Consider the following 18,243-nt stretch of genomic DNA (forward strand, 5'->3'; position numbering starts at 1 on the left):
TGCCGGAAACGGAAATATTGTCAGAATCGGAAATATTATCGGAATCGGAAAATAGTTCCGGAAACGGAAATATTACATATTTGTTCGAAACGAAAATTTATTCCGGAATCGGAAATATTAAATATTGTTCGTATCGGAAATGAATTCCGGAACCGGGAATTTAATCAGAAGCGTATCGTACGAATAAGCATCGGACGAGGCCTGCCGGACGAAGGCCCAGCACGAAGCCAGGCCATCGCCCAGCAAGCAAAGACGCGCGCCAACGCCCAGCCCAAGGCAGCGTCAGGCCCACCGCAAGGCAGGCCCAGCGCGCCAAGGCAAGGCTGCCCAACGTGGGCTGCGTGGGCCGAGCGCACGCGTGCGGGCGCCCTCGTGGCTCCGTGCGTGTGTGTTTGTGTCCATGCACAATTCCTAAATCTATTAGGATTTGGTGTATGATTAAACTCTTGTTCCTATTAGGATTATTTAATTAATTAGAGTCCTTGTAGGATTCTAAGTTTAATTAAATCGTATCCTACTAGGATTCCAATTCCCTTTCCAAACCTCTATAAATAAGGGCCTAGGATCATAATTTATAAACACGATTGAAGTATTCAAAGGGTAAGTTTTTGAAAGAAAATTCAGCCATACACTTGCACAACAATAGCCGAATATTCCTAGCACCTTAAGGGCGATTCTAGTTGGTCAATCTTGAGGCGGATCCGGACGTACTGTGGACTATCTACGGAGGGACGACATTTGGAGTCCTAAAGACTTGTTCTTGTTCGGTTCGGGCGCAGCTAGGGAAGGCACGCTACAAAGTGTATGCATCTATACTATGCTAAATGATTATGTGTAAATAATATGCTTTCTTGGCTTTATGGTTTTTCCGCATGATTTATGTATTGTCATATGTATCATAACCTAACATCTTGAACATACTCATTCAATCATCTAATATAAATTTTCATCCTAATACGTATAACATATTTTATAAGGTTAATATGCTAATTTGATCAAAATATTGAGTAAATATATTTTCCATTATTGATATACCGATTTGAGGAAAATTTTCTAAAATAATTTTGTACAAATTATTTGTGGTACTCCGTATCTATTATTTCATATTCTGTAATCCAATTTTTTTTCATACATAAACCGTTTATAAAAAAAATAGAAAATAAATTAAGTAGATACTAACTCCGTTTCATAAAGATCTTTATAGTTACTATTTACACAGACATTAAGACAAAAATGAAAAAGTTGGTTAAATATAATAAAATATGGATAAAGTAAGATAAAAGTGAGTGAAAATTGTAAATATTGTGGAGTAAGAAGGGTAAGGTAGTAAATTTCCATGTCCAAAATAGAATAAAGTAAATTAAAGTGTAAAGAACATTATGAAACAGACTAAAACAAAAAGTGTAAAGATCATTTTGAAACGGAGATAGTATATTTTAGGAAAAGGGGTTTTGGCGGGAAAAAATTGCACTATGAATTGACATGGGTCATTCCTGGTGTCTATTCTAATATAGAGTAATAGATAGATTGCATTTGCCAACTAGAGTTTGATTGTTTATTGTTTGCATTAGCAGTTAACTGATTATCTTTTGTTTTGTAAGTTTGATTAGTCGTCTGTATACATGTGTTTGATAACAAATATAGGTTTTGTTAAAAGTTGTTAACTATTACGTATATTTTATTGTGTAAATTAGACGTTTATGGACATTTGTCTTTTGTATTATTTATTTAATTTTGTCAGTTAAGAGTAGTAATTATGAACAAAATTGTCTTTTACAATATTACATTAACAATCTTCTTAACAAAAATCGGTGGAAGAAGTTTTTTCAAACTGAGGGGTCTGAGCTCCTTTTCAATAATTTTCATTGTCTGATTAAATAAAATCCTTAATAGGAGCAAACAAACATTTAATAAAACTTACTCTGTGTTTCTTAATAGAGGTTATTCTAGTGCTTGAATCACTTTTGAGCACATGGGCAAAAAATAGTTTTGGTTATACTTGTAAAGTGTAACTAGTTTTGGAGCCCGCTCAAAGAACGGACAATTATATATTGTTTCTTAATCCGTTTTAATTTTAAAGTGTTAGTTTTATTGAGGGATTGTGAATTTAGTTAGAGTATATGATTTATATAGAGGTGATCAAATTTCTAAGTAGAAAAAAATATATAAATTATGTGGTGAATTAATATTAAGTGTTAAAGAGGGAGATGAAGTAGTAGAGGTTGAATATGAATTCAATGGTGAATTGATGTTGGATGAGGAAGATGAAATGAAAGATGTGTTGAAATTGTGAAATGCTTCGTATAACAAACAACAACATGAAAAATTGAAAAAAAATATAAAAACTATTGATGAAAGAAAGAGGTGACACGTGTCATTTAACAAAAAAAAAATCCATTGATGAAAGAAGGAGGTGACACGTGTCATCTAATCATGTATACTTATCCTTTTTAAATACTAGGTATAGATAATCAATGGAAATTTTTGTCAACTTCATTCAAAATTATAAAGCTTATATCTAGGATCCTAACAAGTTGGTTATGATAATGTCCATGGTAATAAAACTCTATCCACAGATACATGAAGCATGTTTTTTCCCATCTACGTACTATTTTCACAACTATTCAATATCAACTCTAAATTAGTGATTTACTAGTTAGCTCCCGTGCAATGCACGAGTTTATTAAATTTTTGAAGGCTGGCAACAAAAAAGCTGGAAAATATTTTTTTTAGTTCCATGTTTTTGTTTTTGTTTCTAAAAAACATAAAGCACAAACATACCGAAGGGGGGCCTATAGAATTTTGATTTCCAATGCAAAAATAAATTTCATTTAGATTCAATAAAAAAGATTATGGACATTTCGTAATTTACCCACAATAAATATTTATAATCTTTATTATTTCCAAAAAGAATATATTGTACAACTCAGCTTTAAAAAAATAAATTAAAAAAACCTGTGAATTTTTGGAGGAAAATAACAATTGTGCATTAATATAATATATAGATAATGGATATATAATGAAACTGGAAAAAAAAACAAGCTATTAGATTGGATGCCTTGCAAAATTACATACTACCCGGTCCTCGTATAGTGTCAGTTTACAAAATTTCAAGGAAATTAGGGGATTTGGAGTGATTAACAATTAATGTTATTGTACTTTATTAGAAAAGTACACAATTTAATTATGGAGTACTATTTATACAAAAAGACAAAAGACAATAAATGTAGGGAGGAGAGAGGGAGGATAGTTGAATAAAAAATCAACACTATTTTTATGGTACAAATATTAAATACGGGCCCACATTTTGTAGGAAAATGTAGGACAATCGGATTATTTAAGTTGTTTAATAATAGTATATACGTTGGGGAAAAAATCAATTAATTAAATAGAAAAAAGTATGCACGACATTTAGGGAGACCCAAAATGAAAAATATACACTATATTATGAGATGGAGGCCTGGAGGGAGTATAATTGTGTTACAATAACCCCGAACTATTATCTCTTACAATTTATTCATTCGTACTCATTTAGTTTATAGTTTAAAACAATATGGACTTTGAAAAGAGCTTTCAGTTTCCCCCCTATACACAAGAGGTCCAAAAATACACCAACTATTATAGATGTCAACTAATTTAGTTGGTAAAATTTTAAGGGGTGTCCCAATTACAGTAATCAAATCTCGTCTACACTTTATTCCTTTACGGGCTCTATCTACACACAAAAAAAACACAAAATTATTGGACAAAGAAGCCAAGCCCAAATTAATTGAAATTTTCTAAATTGACTCAAAGTCTCATAAGATTTCAATCCACTACTATTTGAATACTTATACAGTTAAACATAGAGTAATTTTTATTTTGTTTTGTTTTATTTTAATAAGAAAAGTATACGAAAAGATTAGGACAGTCTTCTCGTAAGACTGCGACCTAACTTATCAAAAACGAGAAAATAACAAATAAATAAAAAACACTACTTCATATCTATGAAAGGATCTATGTTTTGATGACTATCTATCAACTATCCAATCAAGGATAAGTAGTCTGTAAATGTATTTAATTGCTTCACTAAATACATGGTGAGAGGCAGATGAATCAAATTGGAGTATTGCTAAAAGGATACATATTACTTCTTTTTTTTCGGTCGAAAAGGGAAGATACTAAATTAGGTCAAAGAGTTTACATGAAAATTTCAGAAACCAAAAATAGAAGTACGACATAAACTAAGTTACAGTTCCTTGATTAATACAACGCTTATGACGTTCATCATCATAAACATGTACAACAACAACATGGGTTCTGGTACAACACAATACAATTCATCTTCATAGCTTCTTCCTTAGCATTTTTTGCGATTGTATCTGCTAATTTTTTCCATCGCCTACCCTCGAATTAAAGGTGATTCCCTAAGCAATGTTTCTCGGTTCCCTACATTCAAATATAATATTAGCAAGGTCATTTAATGGTTGATCCTGTTGGTTAATCAGGATCACATCTTGCTGGCAAACCGGTGCTATATGGATGTTAGTCCATCCTTGATCCTTAGCTAACATCAATCCCATTCTCAGTGCATAAATCTTCGTAGTTAGGGCCGAGTTTGATAGCCTTTTCTGTTGAGAACCTAGCACCCATGTTCCTTTGTGATCTCTTACCACCATCGCTAGGCTAGCCACCCAAGATGTTCCATCCCATGAAGCGTCCACGTTCCTCTTAATTATCCCTTATGTTGGTGGTATATAGTGAGTTGTTTCCCCTTATGTCAATTGTCATGGTTGTCATGAAGTTGTTGTGGTTGATTTGTGAAGGACATCACCCAAGGTGCATTAAGTCTAATACCAAGGTTAAGATTAATTGCGAACAATTAATTCAGTAAGATCAAGTGATCGTAACAGCTAGCTGGAGCAATGCTTCCGATCAGTGAGTTCTAATCTATATATTAAGCCCACAGCTTACTCTTGACTGAACCTATAAGGTCACACCAATGACATGTAACAAATCACCGGATTAAATGAATAGGAAATTCATTTAATAGCTTTTCAGAATTAGTTTGGAAAACATAAATATACGATATGACGTTGGATCGGAATCGTATATCGTATTGCGTATATTTGTAAGCTAAGCGAAACGAGTAATCGTCTAGTTCGACATTGGATCGTCAAATACTATACGACAAATAATTGCCGTAAGGCATTGGACGCAAATACGAGAAGGCAACGCTGCCAGCCCAACCGAGCCAAGGCGCGCAAGCGCGCAAGGCCCACTAGGCGTAGCAGCAAGCCAGCGCGCACAAGGCCCATGCCTCGGCTGGGCGTGCGCGCATGCGAGGAGCAGCAGCAGCAGCTCACACAGCGCGACCCAATGCCCAGCCCCTGTGTGGCTGTGCGCGTTTGGGCTTGCGTGCTTGTTGTCCGGTTCTTGCCCTTGTGGCTTGGCCGGTTAGTATTATAACCTAAGGGTTATAATATTATCCACACAAGTTTTTTCTAACCTAATGCAATAATTCAGTTTACACATCAAACTCTAAAGGGAGAGAGAAACCCTAATTCTCTCTCAGCCTCCATGGATGTGTTCTTCCCAAAAGCACAAACTCTTGAGTGATTGTCTAAACTACGATTATCAAGACGGATCTGAACGTGTTGGTGAACCAAATAGAGGAACGACAATTGGAGTTCTTTGTTCGTGTTCGTTGATACTATACTCGGGAAAACACGCTTCAAATGTAAGTATGCTTAATTTTGTGCTTTATACATGTTTCCTGTCTTTGGTGATGTTCCGCACATGTTATGTATGTTTAACTGTATTCCCCTACAATTTGATAGCCACTCCCACGCACTGAACTTAGCCAGTTTTAGACAAGTGGTAACTGTCATGTTTTTCCTTTCAAAAACATATACATTTCGTCTCTTCCAAATCTGCCATACAAGAAAGGTAAAATATGTTTTCCACGGCATATGATATGTTATATCATCCTTGGAGAGGTTTCCATATAACCATTCATCAAAGGGGGTATTTTGGACAGTAGGTGCATATGGAACTTTATACCAAAATTGTCGGGCTCTTACACACGACAGGAGGATATGGAGAGGTGTTTTCGGAGTGTTCGGGAGGAGTGGGCATAAGGAACAGGGCAGCAGACCCCTATTAGCTAAGGTGAGATTTGATGGTATTCTCCCTCTCCAACACAACCAAATGAAAAATATGATTTTTGGCAAAGTCGTTGCCTTCCATACCATGTTCTTTGTTTTGCCAAACACCAAAGGAGAGGGGTAGATGTCAAATTATGCACTTTTGAAGCTAAATTTATTATTCTGGAGGTACATTGAAATGGACATGTCCTTTGCTTCGAGGATCCGAATTGGGGTAGCTTGAATTTGTTTTATGATGAGATGAGGAAGCTCGAAACCTAGATGTGTTATGGACCAATTAGACTCGGAAATGCAGCTTTGAATGGTGATAAGATTGACATTCTCAGGTAAGAGACCTTGATTTTTTTTATCTAAGAGGTTCAAAGTCAAACCAATTATCATTCCAGAAGGAGATATTTGCGCCGTCCTCTATAGTCGATTTGCAGTTTTTAGTGAAGTTGTCCCATACACCCCCCCCCCAACTCTTCCATATGTAGGAGCCTTTTTTTGAATGTATTAAAGCACATGATATGGGAAGTTAGGTTATCCGAAAAGGAGACTAATTTCCAGCACATCTTAAGATCCATTGTTCCATTTAAGTTCCGGATTCCCAACCCCTCGGTCCAAGTAGGTTTGCAAATATCATCCCACGGGACAAGGTGAAGGCCCTTGGATGAAGGAGAAGAATTCTAGAGGAAATTGGCAACAATGGAATTAATCTGGTTAAGGATGGATTTGTGGATAGGCAGACATGTCATATAATACGAAGGGATAGCAGATAGGGATGCTTTAATGAGGCAAACCTTTCCTTCTTTCGAAAGATAATCAGCCTTCCACTTACTCAACTTTGCTCTAACTTTGTCAACTATAAATTCCAATTAACCCTTGGAAGGACGATTGTGCACTACGGAGAAACCAAGGTAGGTGCCTAAGTTTTGGGACCTCGAACGGTTAAGCTTATACTCAAAGAGAGTTATGATATTGGGGGAAGTGTTGGGGGGGAAAATAAGCCTACTTTTTTCAAAATTTATTGTTTTCCCCGAGACATTTCCAAAGAGAACAAGAGTGTCAATCATGGATGACAGAGTTGTCTCGTTTGCCTCACCAAAGAGAATAAGGTCATCGGCAAAAAGAAGGTGAGATATGAAAAAAGCACCGCTTCCGAGCTTAAACGGGGTCCAAAGTCCTTCCTCACATTCTTGATGGATGAGCTTGGACAGCCATTCTATACAAAGAATAAAGAGCTAGGCGGAAAGGGGGTCCCCTTGCCAGATTCCTCTCGATGGAAGGAAGGTTTGGGTGGGCTTCCCGTTAACCAAAACCGACGAGCAAGTAGAGGAGATGCAATCCATAATAAACTTGATTGATGGCTCATCAAAATTCATATTCACTAGACAACTCCTAACAAAATTCCATTCAAGTTTATCGTATGCCTTTTCGAGATCTATTTTGAAAGCAAACCATCCTTTTTCCCTTTCCTTCCCTCCATAGCATGAACAGTTTCCGATGCCACTACCATGTTAGTGTCTGCCCCCCTCCCTTGAATGAAGGCATTTTAGTTTGGGGAGATGAGGAGAGATATCTTTGGTTTTATCCTTGTGACTATGATCTTAGTGACAACTTTGTTAGGGTATTACACAAGGATATAGGTCTGGATTTCTTTATGGAAGTAGGAGATTCAACCTTTGGAATTAGAGAGATGACGGAGTTATTGAGGCCCTGAGGGATCTTACCAGTAGAGAAAATATTCTTTATAAAGGAACTAGATCATCTTTCAGATTTTCCCAATGGTCTTTGTAGAAAAGTGAGTGAAAACCACCAGGTCCCGAGAGTTTGAGAGAACCTATAGAGAAAAGGGCATCTTTGACTTCTACAAAGAAGTGGGGCTGGCCAATGGAGATGAGGGGGGAATGAGGTGAAGGAGGAAGGTCTTGGTTTCGTCACACTTTGACCCTTGTGGTGGTGAAAAATGATGAGAAAAAATTCATCTATATGAGCTGAGATATCGGAGCTTGACTCGATTAGGTTTCACTATCTTGAAGTTGTAGAATTTTGTTGGTTTTTCTCCGGATCAGGGTAATTTTGTGAAAAAAAGAGGTGTTTCTATCCCCACCTAAGATCCAATTTTCTCGAGATCTAACAAGCCAAAAATACTCTTCTTGTTGAAAGATGTGGCCCAATTCGGGTTCTAATACTTTCCTCAAGACCAAACAGGTAGTTGGAGCACGGGTTTTCACATAGGCTTTTTGGACCCCTTCCAATCTGGTCGTAAGGAGATTTTTCTTTCGATGGATGCTACCAAATGTGTTTTTTGTCCATTCTGAGATAGGGTGTTTGAGGTCTAGAATCCTATGATGGAGCTGTCCGTTTACAGTGGCCCAAGAGCTAGAGATTAGGTCATTAAACGAGGGATCCAGGCACCACATTGGTTCGAATTTGAAGGAATGGGTACGCGACACTGGGATGAGGTTAGAAGTTCTTAGAAGAATTGGGCAATGGTCCGAAGATAGTTTAGGAAGGTGCTTGAGGGTAGTGTCAGGGAAAACGGCTAACCACTGGGGGATACAAAGGTTTTATTAATTCTTTCCATAATCGGGTTAACCCTCCTTCGGTTTGTCCGTGGTGAAACGTTGGCCATGGAAACCCACATCAATAAGTTGCACCTTAAATTTAAGGGGTAGGATTGTAGGAATGATATATCGTTAAGGCTCCTTATAGAAAGCTAAAATAAAAAATCATCTTATATTTAACATTAATTATACCGATTGACGTATACTTTTGACATGCATTCAATTTTTTTGTTAGAATCGTGATTTTGGATCATAAGATAGTACGATCCTACGATCAATTTTAGCTAAATGATCCATATCGCAAGCAGAATCTAAGGGTGGTAGGATCGGAAGATGATTGGTCAAGATCGTAGCAAGATCGGTAGCTTCGGAATGGGATCGGATGATCCTACTTTTTACTTAGATTGTTGCAGGATCGGTCAGGATCACACATCATGAGTGGGATCGGTCAGGATCGTGCAGGACCGATTAGGATCGAACGTTCCTACTTTTTTACCCTGTTAAAATGATCCCTAAAGTAACTAACTTTTTCTTTAAGTCCAAAATATGATAACCCAACTTGATAAACAAAATTTCTTTTCTCTAATCTATATGACTCTTACGAAGCCATATTGACTTTAAAATATCAATATTGTGTGAGAAAAACTATGTATTTAGCATCTATTATTGTTTGAAAGGTTTGTATTTATTCATTTAACAACATTTTCACTGAGGATTTGAAGACTAGATGGGCAGAGTCTTCGGGCGAGGTTGGGATGAGGAAATCAATCTCTAGCCTGGACAATATGAGGGATAGACAGTCACCAGCTACAGCTCAAGGGTGCTACTGGAAATATGGTATGGTGAGCTCTCATCATATCATCGTTCCAGTCCTGGTTGATGCGCCATGGAAGGATACTCAGTCCAGGGATGGAGGCTCCTGGTCAATAACAATGGAATGGGCTGTAGAATGTGGAAGCTTCAAACATGTGTGTGGCGTGGACCGTATCTTTGCTAGTTCTCCGATTCAGGGGGAATGCAAAGCCATTTTGTGTGGGCTTCAAGAAGGCCTCAAATGCGAAACTAACATCATCATAAAAACTGATTGCAAGAATACAATGGATAGTATCAGAAATCCGGGAGCAAGCCCACCAGATATAAAGCACATTGTTCGGGAAATCCACTCGATTGCAAACTTGGCATCCTTTGTTCTTATTCTTAAAGTTAGTAGATCTTCTGTCCGGCAAGCCCATATGATAACACATAGGGTAAGAACGGGCGCTTTCATTATTTTGTTTATCTACCTCTTTTTGCAATTTTGTAGGATCTTACAATCTTATGATCCGATCCTATCCCCATATCAATCCAAAGTGGAATCTCAACCCTAACAACTTTACATTCAGATATAAACATTAAATATTTATTTAAGAGTTGTATATATCATGACCCTTAATTTAAATTTTCGAACATGTAAAAAAGAGTGGAAATGAGCCTATTGACTTAGTTTTCGTATGGTTGGTAAGATTGCAAACTTTTTGGCATGTGAGCTGATTTTGTGTTACATTTTTTTTTGACAAATTAGATGAAAGTGACAGTAGATCGTTTGCTACTAAATTAGACATTAAAATCGTGGAAATCTTATGTTTAATTAATTTCATTGCTTAGTCAAATATGAAGGCATGTATAATGGCAACATAATAATGATGTTCCTTTCTTAGCCAAACCACGGCCATTTCAAAACCAAATATAGTACTCACTAGTGAAAGTAACTAATCTTTCTACGATGATATGATTTGTGGTTTTGAATCGATTTTTCTTAATTAAATCTTAATTAGTCGTCTAATGTAATGATAGTACATGCATGCGTGATGGTAATAACAGTGACATGTTTGGAAGTTCCATTCATGATCGATCGTACACATTTGTAACACAACATAACACATGTGATTGCTCGTGAGATGTTAAGATCATAAGAAACACCTACATGGCTACACGCCTACACGCTCATGATCTTTTCGTATCTTATCTTTTTTGTTCTTACTTTTTTTTTAAGGTAAGATAAAGTGCTCTTTCGGGTTGGAACTCTGCACAGGTTTATCCAATTCGGATTAGTGAGTTAAGACACTTTTAGAGTGGAGGGTTGGTAAAAACGTGTATATTGGTTGGTTTTTCAAAATGGCTCTTGGAGTGACTCTTCACTCTCTGTGCCACGGTGCCACCATCTCTCTACAAGATACTTTCAAGAACTCCTTCCAAAAATCACCCAACATTGGTATTAGTTGTAAATTGAACATGGCTTGCTTCTATTTTTTGTTAAATAAATGGGAATAAGAGGAATAAATTAAACACAACCAAAATCGATATTGTAAAAAAAATCAAAACAAACATTTTGTTGTATGGTTCCCAACTCGGTATTCCCACGCACTTTTCTTTGTGCTTTCCCTTCTTTTCTTCAGTGTCGTCCTTAAAACATGACTTAAATTTTCTCCTTATCCTTATTCAAATGCAAGAGTATGGTGGGTTGTAAGAGAGTACATCTCTATTAGGAAGTATATAAGTCAACTCCCGAGTTCTTAGGAGCTTAGTGTCTAGCTAAAATACCCAAATTACTCTTGTTAATTTATATACTCTTTTTCAATGTTAATATAACACGAACTATCCTACGTGTTTTTAAATGTGAAGCACTCATCATGTGCATTTAAATCTAGTAATATAGGTTGGCGTCTTTGCGTAATTCGAGTTGGAAGAAATTAGAAATGGAGAACCGTACTAAAATTATTAATTCTTGATTTCATTGATCATCAATGAAAATGTACAACAAAAAAAACAGTGTGAAAAAGCCATTTTGTAAATTGCGTTTGTTATTACCAGCTTAACGCGTAAAGAAATTATGGGATAAAAATGTTAAGATTTTGATTTCATTAGTTTCCCTAGTTGTTCCTCCACTTTAAAGGGAAGATCTAAGACAATATATAAGGAAAAATTGATAAAGGCAGTCCCAACTATAGGCGTTCCTCTTTAAAAGGGTCCAACTCCGGATTATTACTGGCAGGTCTCAACTATAGTGTGTGTTAACTTTGCGTGGGCCTTTTAACCGGTAACCGACTAAATAAGTGAAAAGCATTGAATTTTATTAATTTACATTTTTGTTGCCGAATTTTATGACTTAATTGACAAAGTCACGTGTTTTCCCTCCTCCTCACCCTCCATTACTCCCTTAACCCTTCTTCTTCCTCTTCAATTTACTCCTCTGCAAAAAAAAAAGTACCCTCACCACCACCACCAATAACCACTCGCCCTCCTCGCAGCCGCAGACCTCCTCCCCCTCACCACCTGCAACATCTCCTCTCACCCCACTCATCGCCTCCACCCACCTTCCCTCTGCAATATCCCAACCAGCGGTACTCCCCCACCCATAGTCTGCAACAGCTCGCCCACCACCAATATCGTGTCAATCTTCTAGCAACTACCCACCAACTTGGCACCGATGCTAGGGTAGAAGTTTGAATGATCTTAGAATCAAATTTGGGTTTCTCAATTTTTTTTGCTCAAATTATTCGTAGGCAATTCACACAAATTCAAGCTATTTATTCTCCAATTTCTATGGAAGCCCGCTATAATTCTCCACCTTTTAAGTTTAGTCTTGCTAATCTTAATATGATTTTGCATATTTTCCCTTTTTCTTTAAAAAAGAATTGATTTTGTGTTTTAGGAATTTTTTTCTTGAGATGTAAATTAACATGGTTGATAAATCTGATAATGATGATTCTTACAGCGTTGATGTTGCTGAGATTTTGGCTAATTAATGAAGCGTTGGGATGTTGGTAATTTTAATAGTATGGATGTAATTTCTTGAATTCCAAATTCTTAGTATTTTCCTTACAATTTGATACTAATTAAAAAAAATATTTTTAGCATCTTCCAATTATTGAGGTTAAAAGGTTGATATGATGAGATAATAGAGAACAAAAATGGAGGCTGCCTTTTTAATTTAAGGGGTGGGTGGGTTTTTAAATAAACGGGTGGGGTTTTTTAAATGGCACGTGATATGAGTAATTACCGTAATTACCTCTCCCAGCCGGTCATTTTTAGAATGGGACCACGCAAAGTTAACACTCCATATAGTTGGGACCTGCCAATAATAATCCATAGTTGGGCCCTTTTAAAGATGAACGTCTATAGTTGGGACTGCCTTTGTCAATTATTCCTATATATAATCAAAAACTTTACCCAGATGAAGGAACTGAAAAAAGGCACAAATTGCATTACATATTTTGGAGGGAAAGAAATATTTTTGAAGAACACAAACACAATAAAAATGGGAAAATGCAAAATAAAAGAAAAAGTGGTCCACCTAAACAATGTATTAATGCAAAAGTGCCCAAAAAACTGTCTCAATAAATGATTTAATTAACTCAAATTAAATACTCCAAGAACAACAAACAACCCCCAAACTTCTTCTTCATCATCATCTCTCATTTTCTCTCTCCTCTCTGCTTGTTCAACGCCCTTTAATGATTCCCACGTCCTCCATTTTAACCCATTCCTTCAATCCAACTCACCTTTTACATCCCTTTCCAAAATCATATTAAAAAAAAATTGATCTTTGAAAAATTCTGCTTTTTGATTTTTTTTTGAATTTTTCAGAGAATATTTTGGATACCCGTTTGATTAATTGACACAAATGACAGAAGTACTGCATTCTCCATCCCATTTCTCATCATCTCCAGGAAGTACCCCTTCCGATACTTTGTTTTGCAACCAAACACAGCCTTATAGTCAAAACCCTAATTCGAATTCTGTAGATAGAAGAACAGCTAGTGGGGTTGAATGTGATTGTGATTCAAATTCAAGTTTTGGAGAGAGAAGTGAAAGTTTGAAGAGGAGAGAGAAAGAAAGGGAAGAGCTTTCCTTCCTGGCTCTTCTTGTGGCCTTGTTTAGGAAATCATTGATCAGTTGCACAACTGATAGGGAAGATCATATTTCTTCCGGTATGGATATTGGTTGGCCTACCAATGTCCGACACGTGGCTCATGTCACATTTGATAGGTTTAATGGTTTCTTAGGTTTGCCTGTTGAGTTTGAACCTGAGGTTCCTAGAAGAGCTCCTAGTGCAAGGTACATTTGCTATTTTGGTTGAATTTATGCAATTTTGTTGGAATTGATGCATAAATTGATGTGGGTGTTTGTATTTGGTGTATTATGTAAGGTAGGATTTTACTAGTGCAAGGTACATTTGCTTTTTAGGTTGATTTTTGGTTTAATTTGTGTGATTTTGTTGGTATTGATGTATAATTTGATGTGGGTTTTTGTATTTGGTGTAATATGTGAGGTGGGGTTTTATAATGTTGACCCAAATTTGCTAAATTCAGGGCATAATGTGATGTGGGTGCCTGCATTTTGTGCATTTGGTACATTTTGTAAAAGTGAGTTTTTGTTGATGGTGGACAATGCGGGAGAAATTGGCATTTCTTCTGTTTCTGATAATTTAAGGCAGAAAGTTGCAAGTTTTTGGTGTAAGCATGAGCACTAGATGCATCTGGAAACTGGATTTTTGTTGTTTCATGAACAATCCAAAGCAAAATAATGCAACTTTGAAGCTAATGAACATTTTATCATAATGGCATTTCCATCTTATGTGGAACAGATGGTTTTCCTTTTAGTGGTACTGACCTTGTTCATTCTGATTGTTTAATACAAATTGCTATATAATCAACTCTAGAGGACTAGAGGGATCAAATTTCATAGAGGGTCATTGATAATGTTTTAACAGTTTTTGATGTGTATAACAGCATGGCAGACTACAAATGATGTATCCTTTGAGTTTATGACATACACTACGTACTTTGTCGAGAATCTGTGATAGAAAATAATCATTCACTGTAAAAACTATTATTGAAGGATTAGGGATGATTTAGGTTAAAATTTGATTGTCAAATATCTGATTCTTATTTCAGTATACACTCCTCCATCTTTTCTGTGCTTATAGCTTAATCAGCACTGGGGTAAATTGAAAGCTATGAACTTATGGTCTTAGAAGTCTAGCATATTTGTAGGTTATATCCTAGGGTAAAGGCTCCTTAGATCCATGCGTTCTTACCAATTGAGAAAAGTAGACATCATCTTAAGAGTGGTTAGTGTAGTAGTTAGATAATCTTCTCCTTGAACATAATACATGCAAGTCATACATAAAACTTAGTGACTGCTGATTGAAGATTCGCTTTGTCAATCATTAGGGTGAAAGTTTTGGTCCTTCCCTTGGAGAATATTAATTTCTGTACTTCTACTTGGATCCGAGTTTCAAGTGTGGACTTCGGTAAATAAAATTCATCTGGATGAGATAACATATGTGATTCCCTGATTTGTTAAGGAGATGTACTCCTTATCTTTATGTTGTTTCACGATACTGTTCGTTTAATTCCCCACCGATCCCATTTGACTTTGTCATCCTTGTTTAACAATTTGTTGGCTACTTCGCTCCATTTGACATTGTCATCCTTGTTTAAGGATTTGTGGGCTACTTCCTTCCCTTTGACATTGTCATCCTTGTTTAAAGATTTGTTAGCTACTCTTCCCTCTAATTTGTTTTTGTAGGTTATGTTAATTTGTTTAGAGTTAAGAGAAAGGTGCGTTCTATTCACTTGATTTTCACTTATTTTTTCTGAACTTATATTATCTGAATTTGTTAGAACCTAAAACTTATTTCAGTTATAAATTATACTTGGGTAACCCTTATTTTTCCTGAACTTAACTAAACTTATCAGAACTTATTTTTCCTGAAATAAGTAGAAATAAGGTGAACGGAACAGGGCCTAAGATATAACTCAGTTCCATGCCATTGGTGTTACTGCTGCGTCGTAGTTTTGGCTTCTTCTTATCCTGGACTCCTTTCCATGTGCAGTACATCTGTTTTTGGTGTTTCCACGGAATCCATGCAGCTCTCATATGACTCTAGAGGCAACTGTGTGCCAACAATACTTATATTGATGCAAAGGCGTCTTTGTGATCAAGGAGGCTTGCAGGTACATGTTATCTCTAGAATTAGTCCTAATGATTTCATGGGATAAACCCGCAAGTTTTTGTTCATTGGAGTCTTGGAAATGGAGATTATCCATTGGTGGGTGATCCACTCCTTTCAAATGTGCTTTCTTGTATACGTTTTTGCATTCCGGGGCTAACAGACTTGTAACTCATATTTGCAGGAGGAGGGAATCTTTAGAATTACTGCAGATAACAGTCAGGAGGAATTTGTTAGGGACCAATTAAATGGGGGTATTATACCAGATAACATAGATGTTCATTGTCTAGCTGGCCTTATCAAGGTATGACTATAAGTTTCTTGCATGCATATCTTTTGCAGAAAACTGTTTGGAACTCATTAGATGTTAAAGTCATAGACCATTGGAGTAACTTGCCGATATTAAAAAAGTGCCCCATAGAGGGCTCACCTGACTTGTGTCATTGTTCGAGTTGACGTAAAATGCTTAGAGAAGTCTGTAACTCTTACTCTCAAAACAGAAATGTCCAATTATCTTGAACTGCCTCGTTCCCATCAAGCTCTCTTGCTGACTTCATTTCCACTCCGTTTTCTAGGCGTGGTTTAGAGAACTCCCAACTGGGGTTTTGGATCCCTTGGAACCTGATGATGTGATGCAGTGCCAGGCTGAAGAAGATTGTGTTGAGCTTGTGAGGCTGCTTCCTCCAACTGAGAGTTCTCTGCTTGATTGGGCCATCAACTTGATGGCTGATGTTGTTCAAGAAGAACAGTACAATAAGATGAATGCTCACAACATTGCTATGGTGTTTGCTCCAAATATGACACAGGTAGTTTAATTGCTACCTGCTCCTTTAGCCTTAAATTAGTAGTAAGATTTCTTGATCTTGATGCTCATTTTCTCAGAAAAACAGAGTTTTGCTGCCATTTCTGACTCTGACATTTAAATTCTAAATTGCTTTTTATAATTTTTGGTTTAATTGAGGCACTTTGATATGCTTATATTCTGGAACACACTCAAGTCAATAATTCTTCAGGCCTAACATTCAGAGACCATCAGGTGTTTTAACGATCAGCAATAGTTTCTGGTAGTATAGATGTATAGAAATGAACAATGTACATAACGACCTTGGTGAATGAAAATGTGAAGTACTTGATATACATGCCTTTAAACCACTTGAAAATTTTATGGCTAAGGTCATCTGTTTCACTGCATGTATTGGAAATTTTCCTTTTTGTTGTGGAAGCTTTTAGGGAGTCAAATGGCGTTTCATTAATGAACGGCTTGTGTCTGAGAGCCATGTTTGGGGCTTGGGTTAGTAGACTTCAAAATGTCTTTACATCTCATTATTTTCTTAATTTTTCTACATTATTACATGAGTTCCTTCCTTTTATATGTAGATGGCAGATCCTTTGACTGCATTGATGTACGCTGTCCAAGTGATGAACTTCCTGAAAACCCTTATTACAAAAAAACTGCAAGACAGAGAAGATGCAGGAATGGACCCTCCTTTTGCTTCCTGTGCAGGACCTTCTGACGGGAGCGGACATCAAAGCCCGTCAGAGCCTTGTTTGGGAGATTATCTTGGTGAAGAGTCTGAGGGATCAGAGGCCGAACACTATTCATCTGATGATGAACCCGTTTTTGATAGTCCCCATGATACTAAGCAGTCTGAAGATGGAGATGAGTCTGATGATTCTCCGTTTCATTGGCAGTCTTTTAAGGGATTACAAGCGAGTCTAAAGATCCGTACAGGACCTCTGTTTCAATCAAATACCTCCATTGTCAGGAAGGACCCCGTGAGTTTAAACGGACGGCCACCTGTGCGACCAATAGTAGAGAAACCGAAGACTATGAGCAACCTGAGTTGTGTGAGTTCAAGGATAGAGCGTATTGAAGCATGGCGGTAATAACAGCGGGCTGCTTAGACTGCTTGTCTAAGCATCATTTGGCCTTTGATTCAAAATTGTACTCGTAAATCCTAGTGCACATGCATGTTATGGACAAGGTATTGAGACAAAACTCAAGACTCTTAATTGCTTTCAATTTCTTTTACCTTTCTCTATTTTTTCACCCAGTTTCGTTGTTGGGTGTTTTGGCTTGTTTTCTGATATCTTGTGACATAAGCATGGATAATTAACAGAACTCTCTGGTGTCCGTAGACTAGTGCTAGTCACTGTACTGTATCCGTAAGAGAAATGGCAGTTTGTATATCTGATTATTGGACTAGTAGTTTCTCTCTTCATCTCTTTCTCACCCTCCATCCTTTTCATGTTTTTTTTTTTTTTTTTGACATAGGCTTAACTTACGTAAAACAAAGTGTTTACAAATTACAGCCTAAAACTCCTTAGAGCATCTGCAATGGTTGTAGCTAGGGACTAGCTTGAAATTTATAAAAGTTTCAAGCTAATAGCTAGACCATTGGAGTGAAGATAATAAATTAGCTTGGCCAAGCAAATTAGCTTAAACAAGCTAATTTGCTTGACAACTAGCTCCCAAATTTTCCAAATAAATAATTGACAAGTGGAACAAGTATGACCAATTTAAATAACAAGCTATTTGCTAGCCATTAGA

At 36.8% G+C, this 18,243-nt stretch overlaps 1 protein-coding gene across 1 annotated transcript; it reads left to right on the forward strand.

Moving 5' to 3' along the window:
* The first annotated feature begins 12,788 nt into the window (after positions 1-12,788).
* LOC110796082 (rho GTPase-activating protein 5) lies at positions 12,789-17,914 on the forward strand. The gene is made up of 5 exons (XM_022001110.2): positions 12,789-13,792; positions 15,576-15,696; positions 15,877-15,996; positions 16,268-16,498; positions 17,070-17,914. Exons 1-5 carry the CDS (start codon positions 13,359-13,361, stop codon positions 17,577-17,579), a joined length of 1,416 nt encoding a protein of 471 aa, XP_021856802.1. The 5' UTR covers positions 12,789-13,358; the 3' UTR covers positions 17,580-17,914.
* The last annotated feature ends 329 nt before the right edge of the window (positions 17,915-18,243 follow it).

Source organism: Spinacia oleracea, chromosome 6 (genome assembly GCF_020520425.1).
Source record: "Spinacia oleracea cultivar Varoflay chromosome 6, BTI_SOV_V1, whole genome shotgun sequence".
Lineage (NCBI taxonomy): Eukaryota > Viridiplantae > Streptophyta > Magnoliopsida > Caryophyllales > Amaranthaceae > Spinacia > Spinacia oleracea.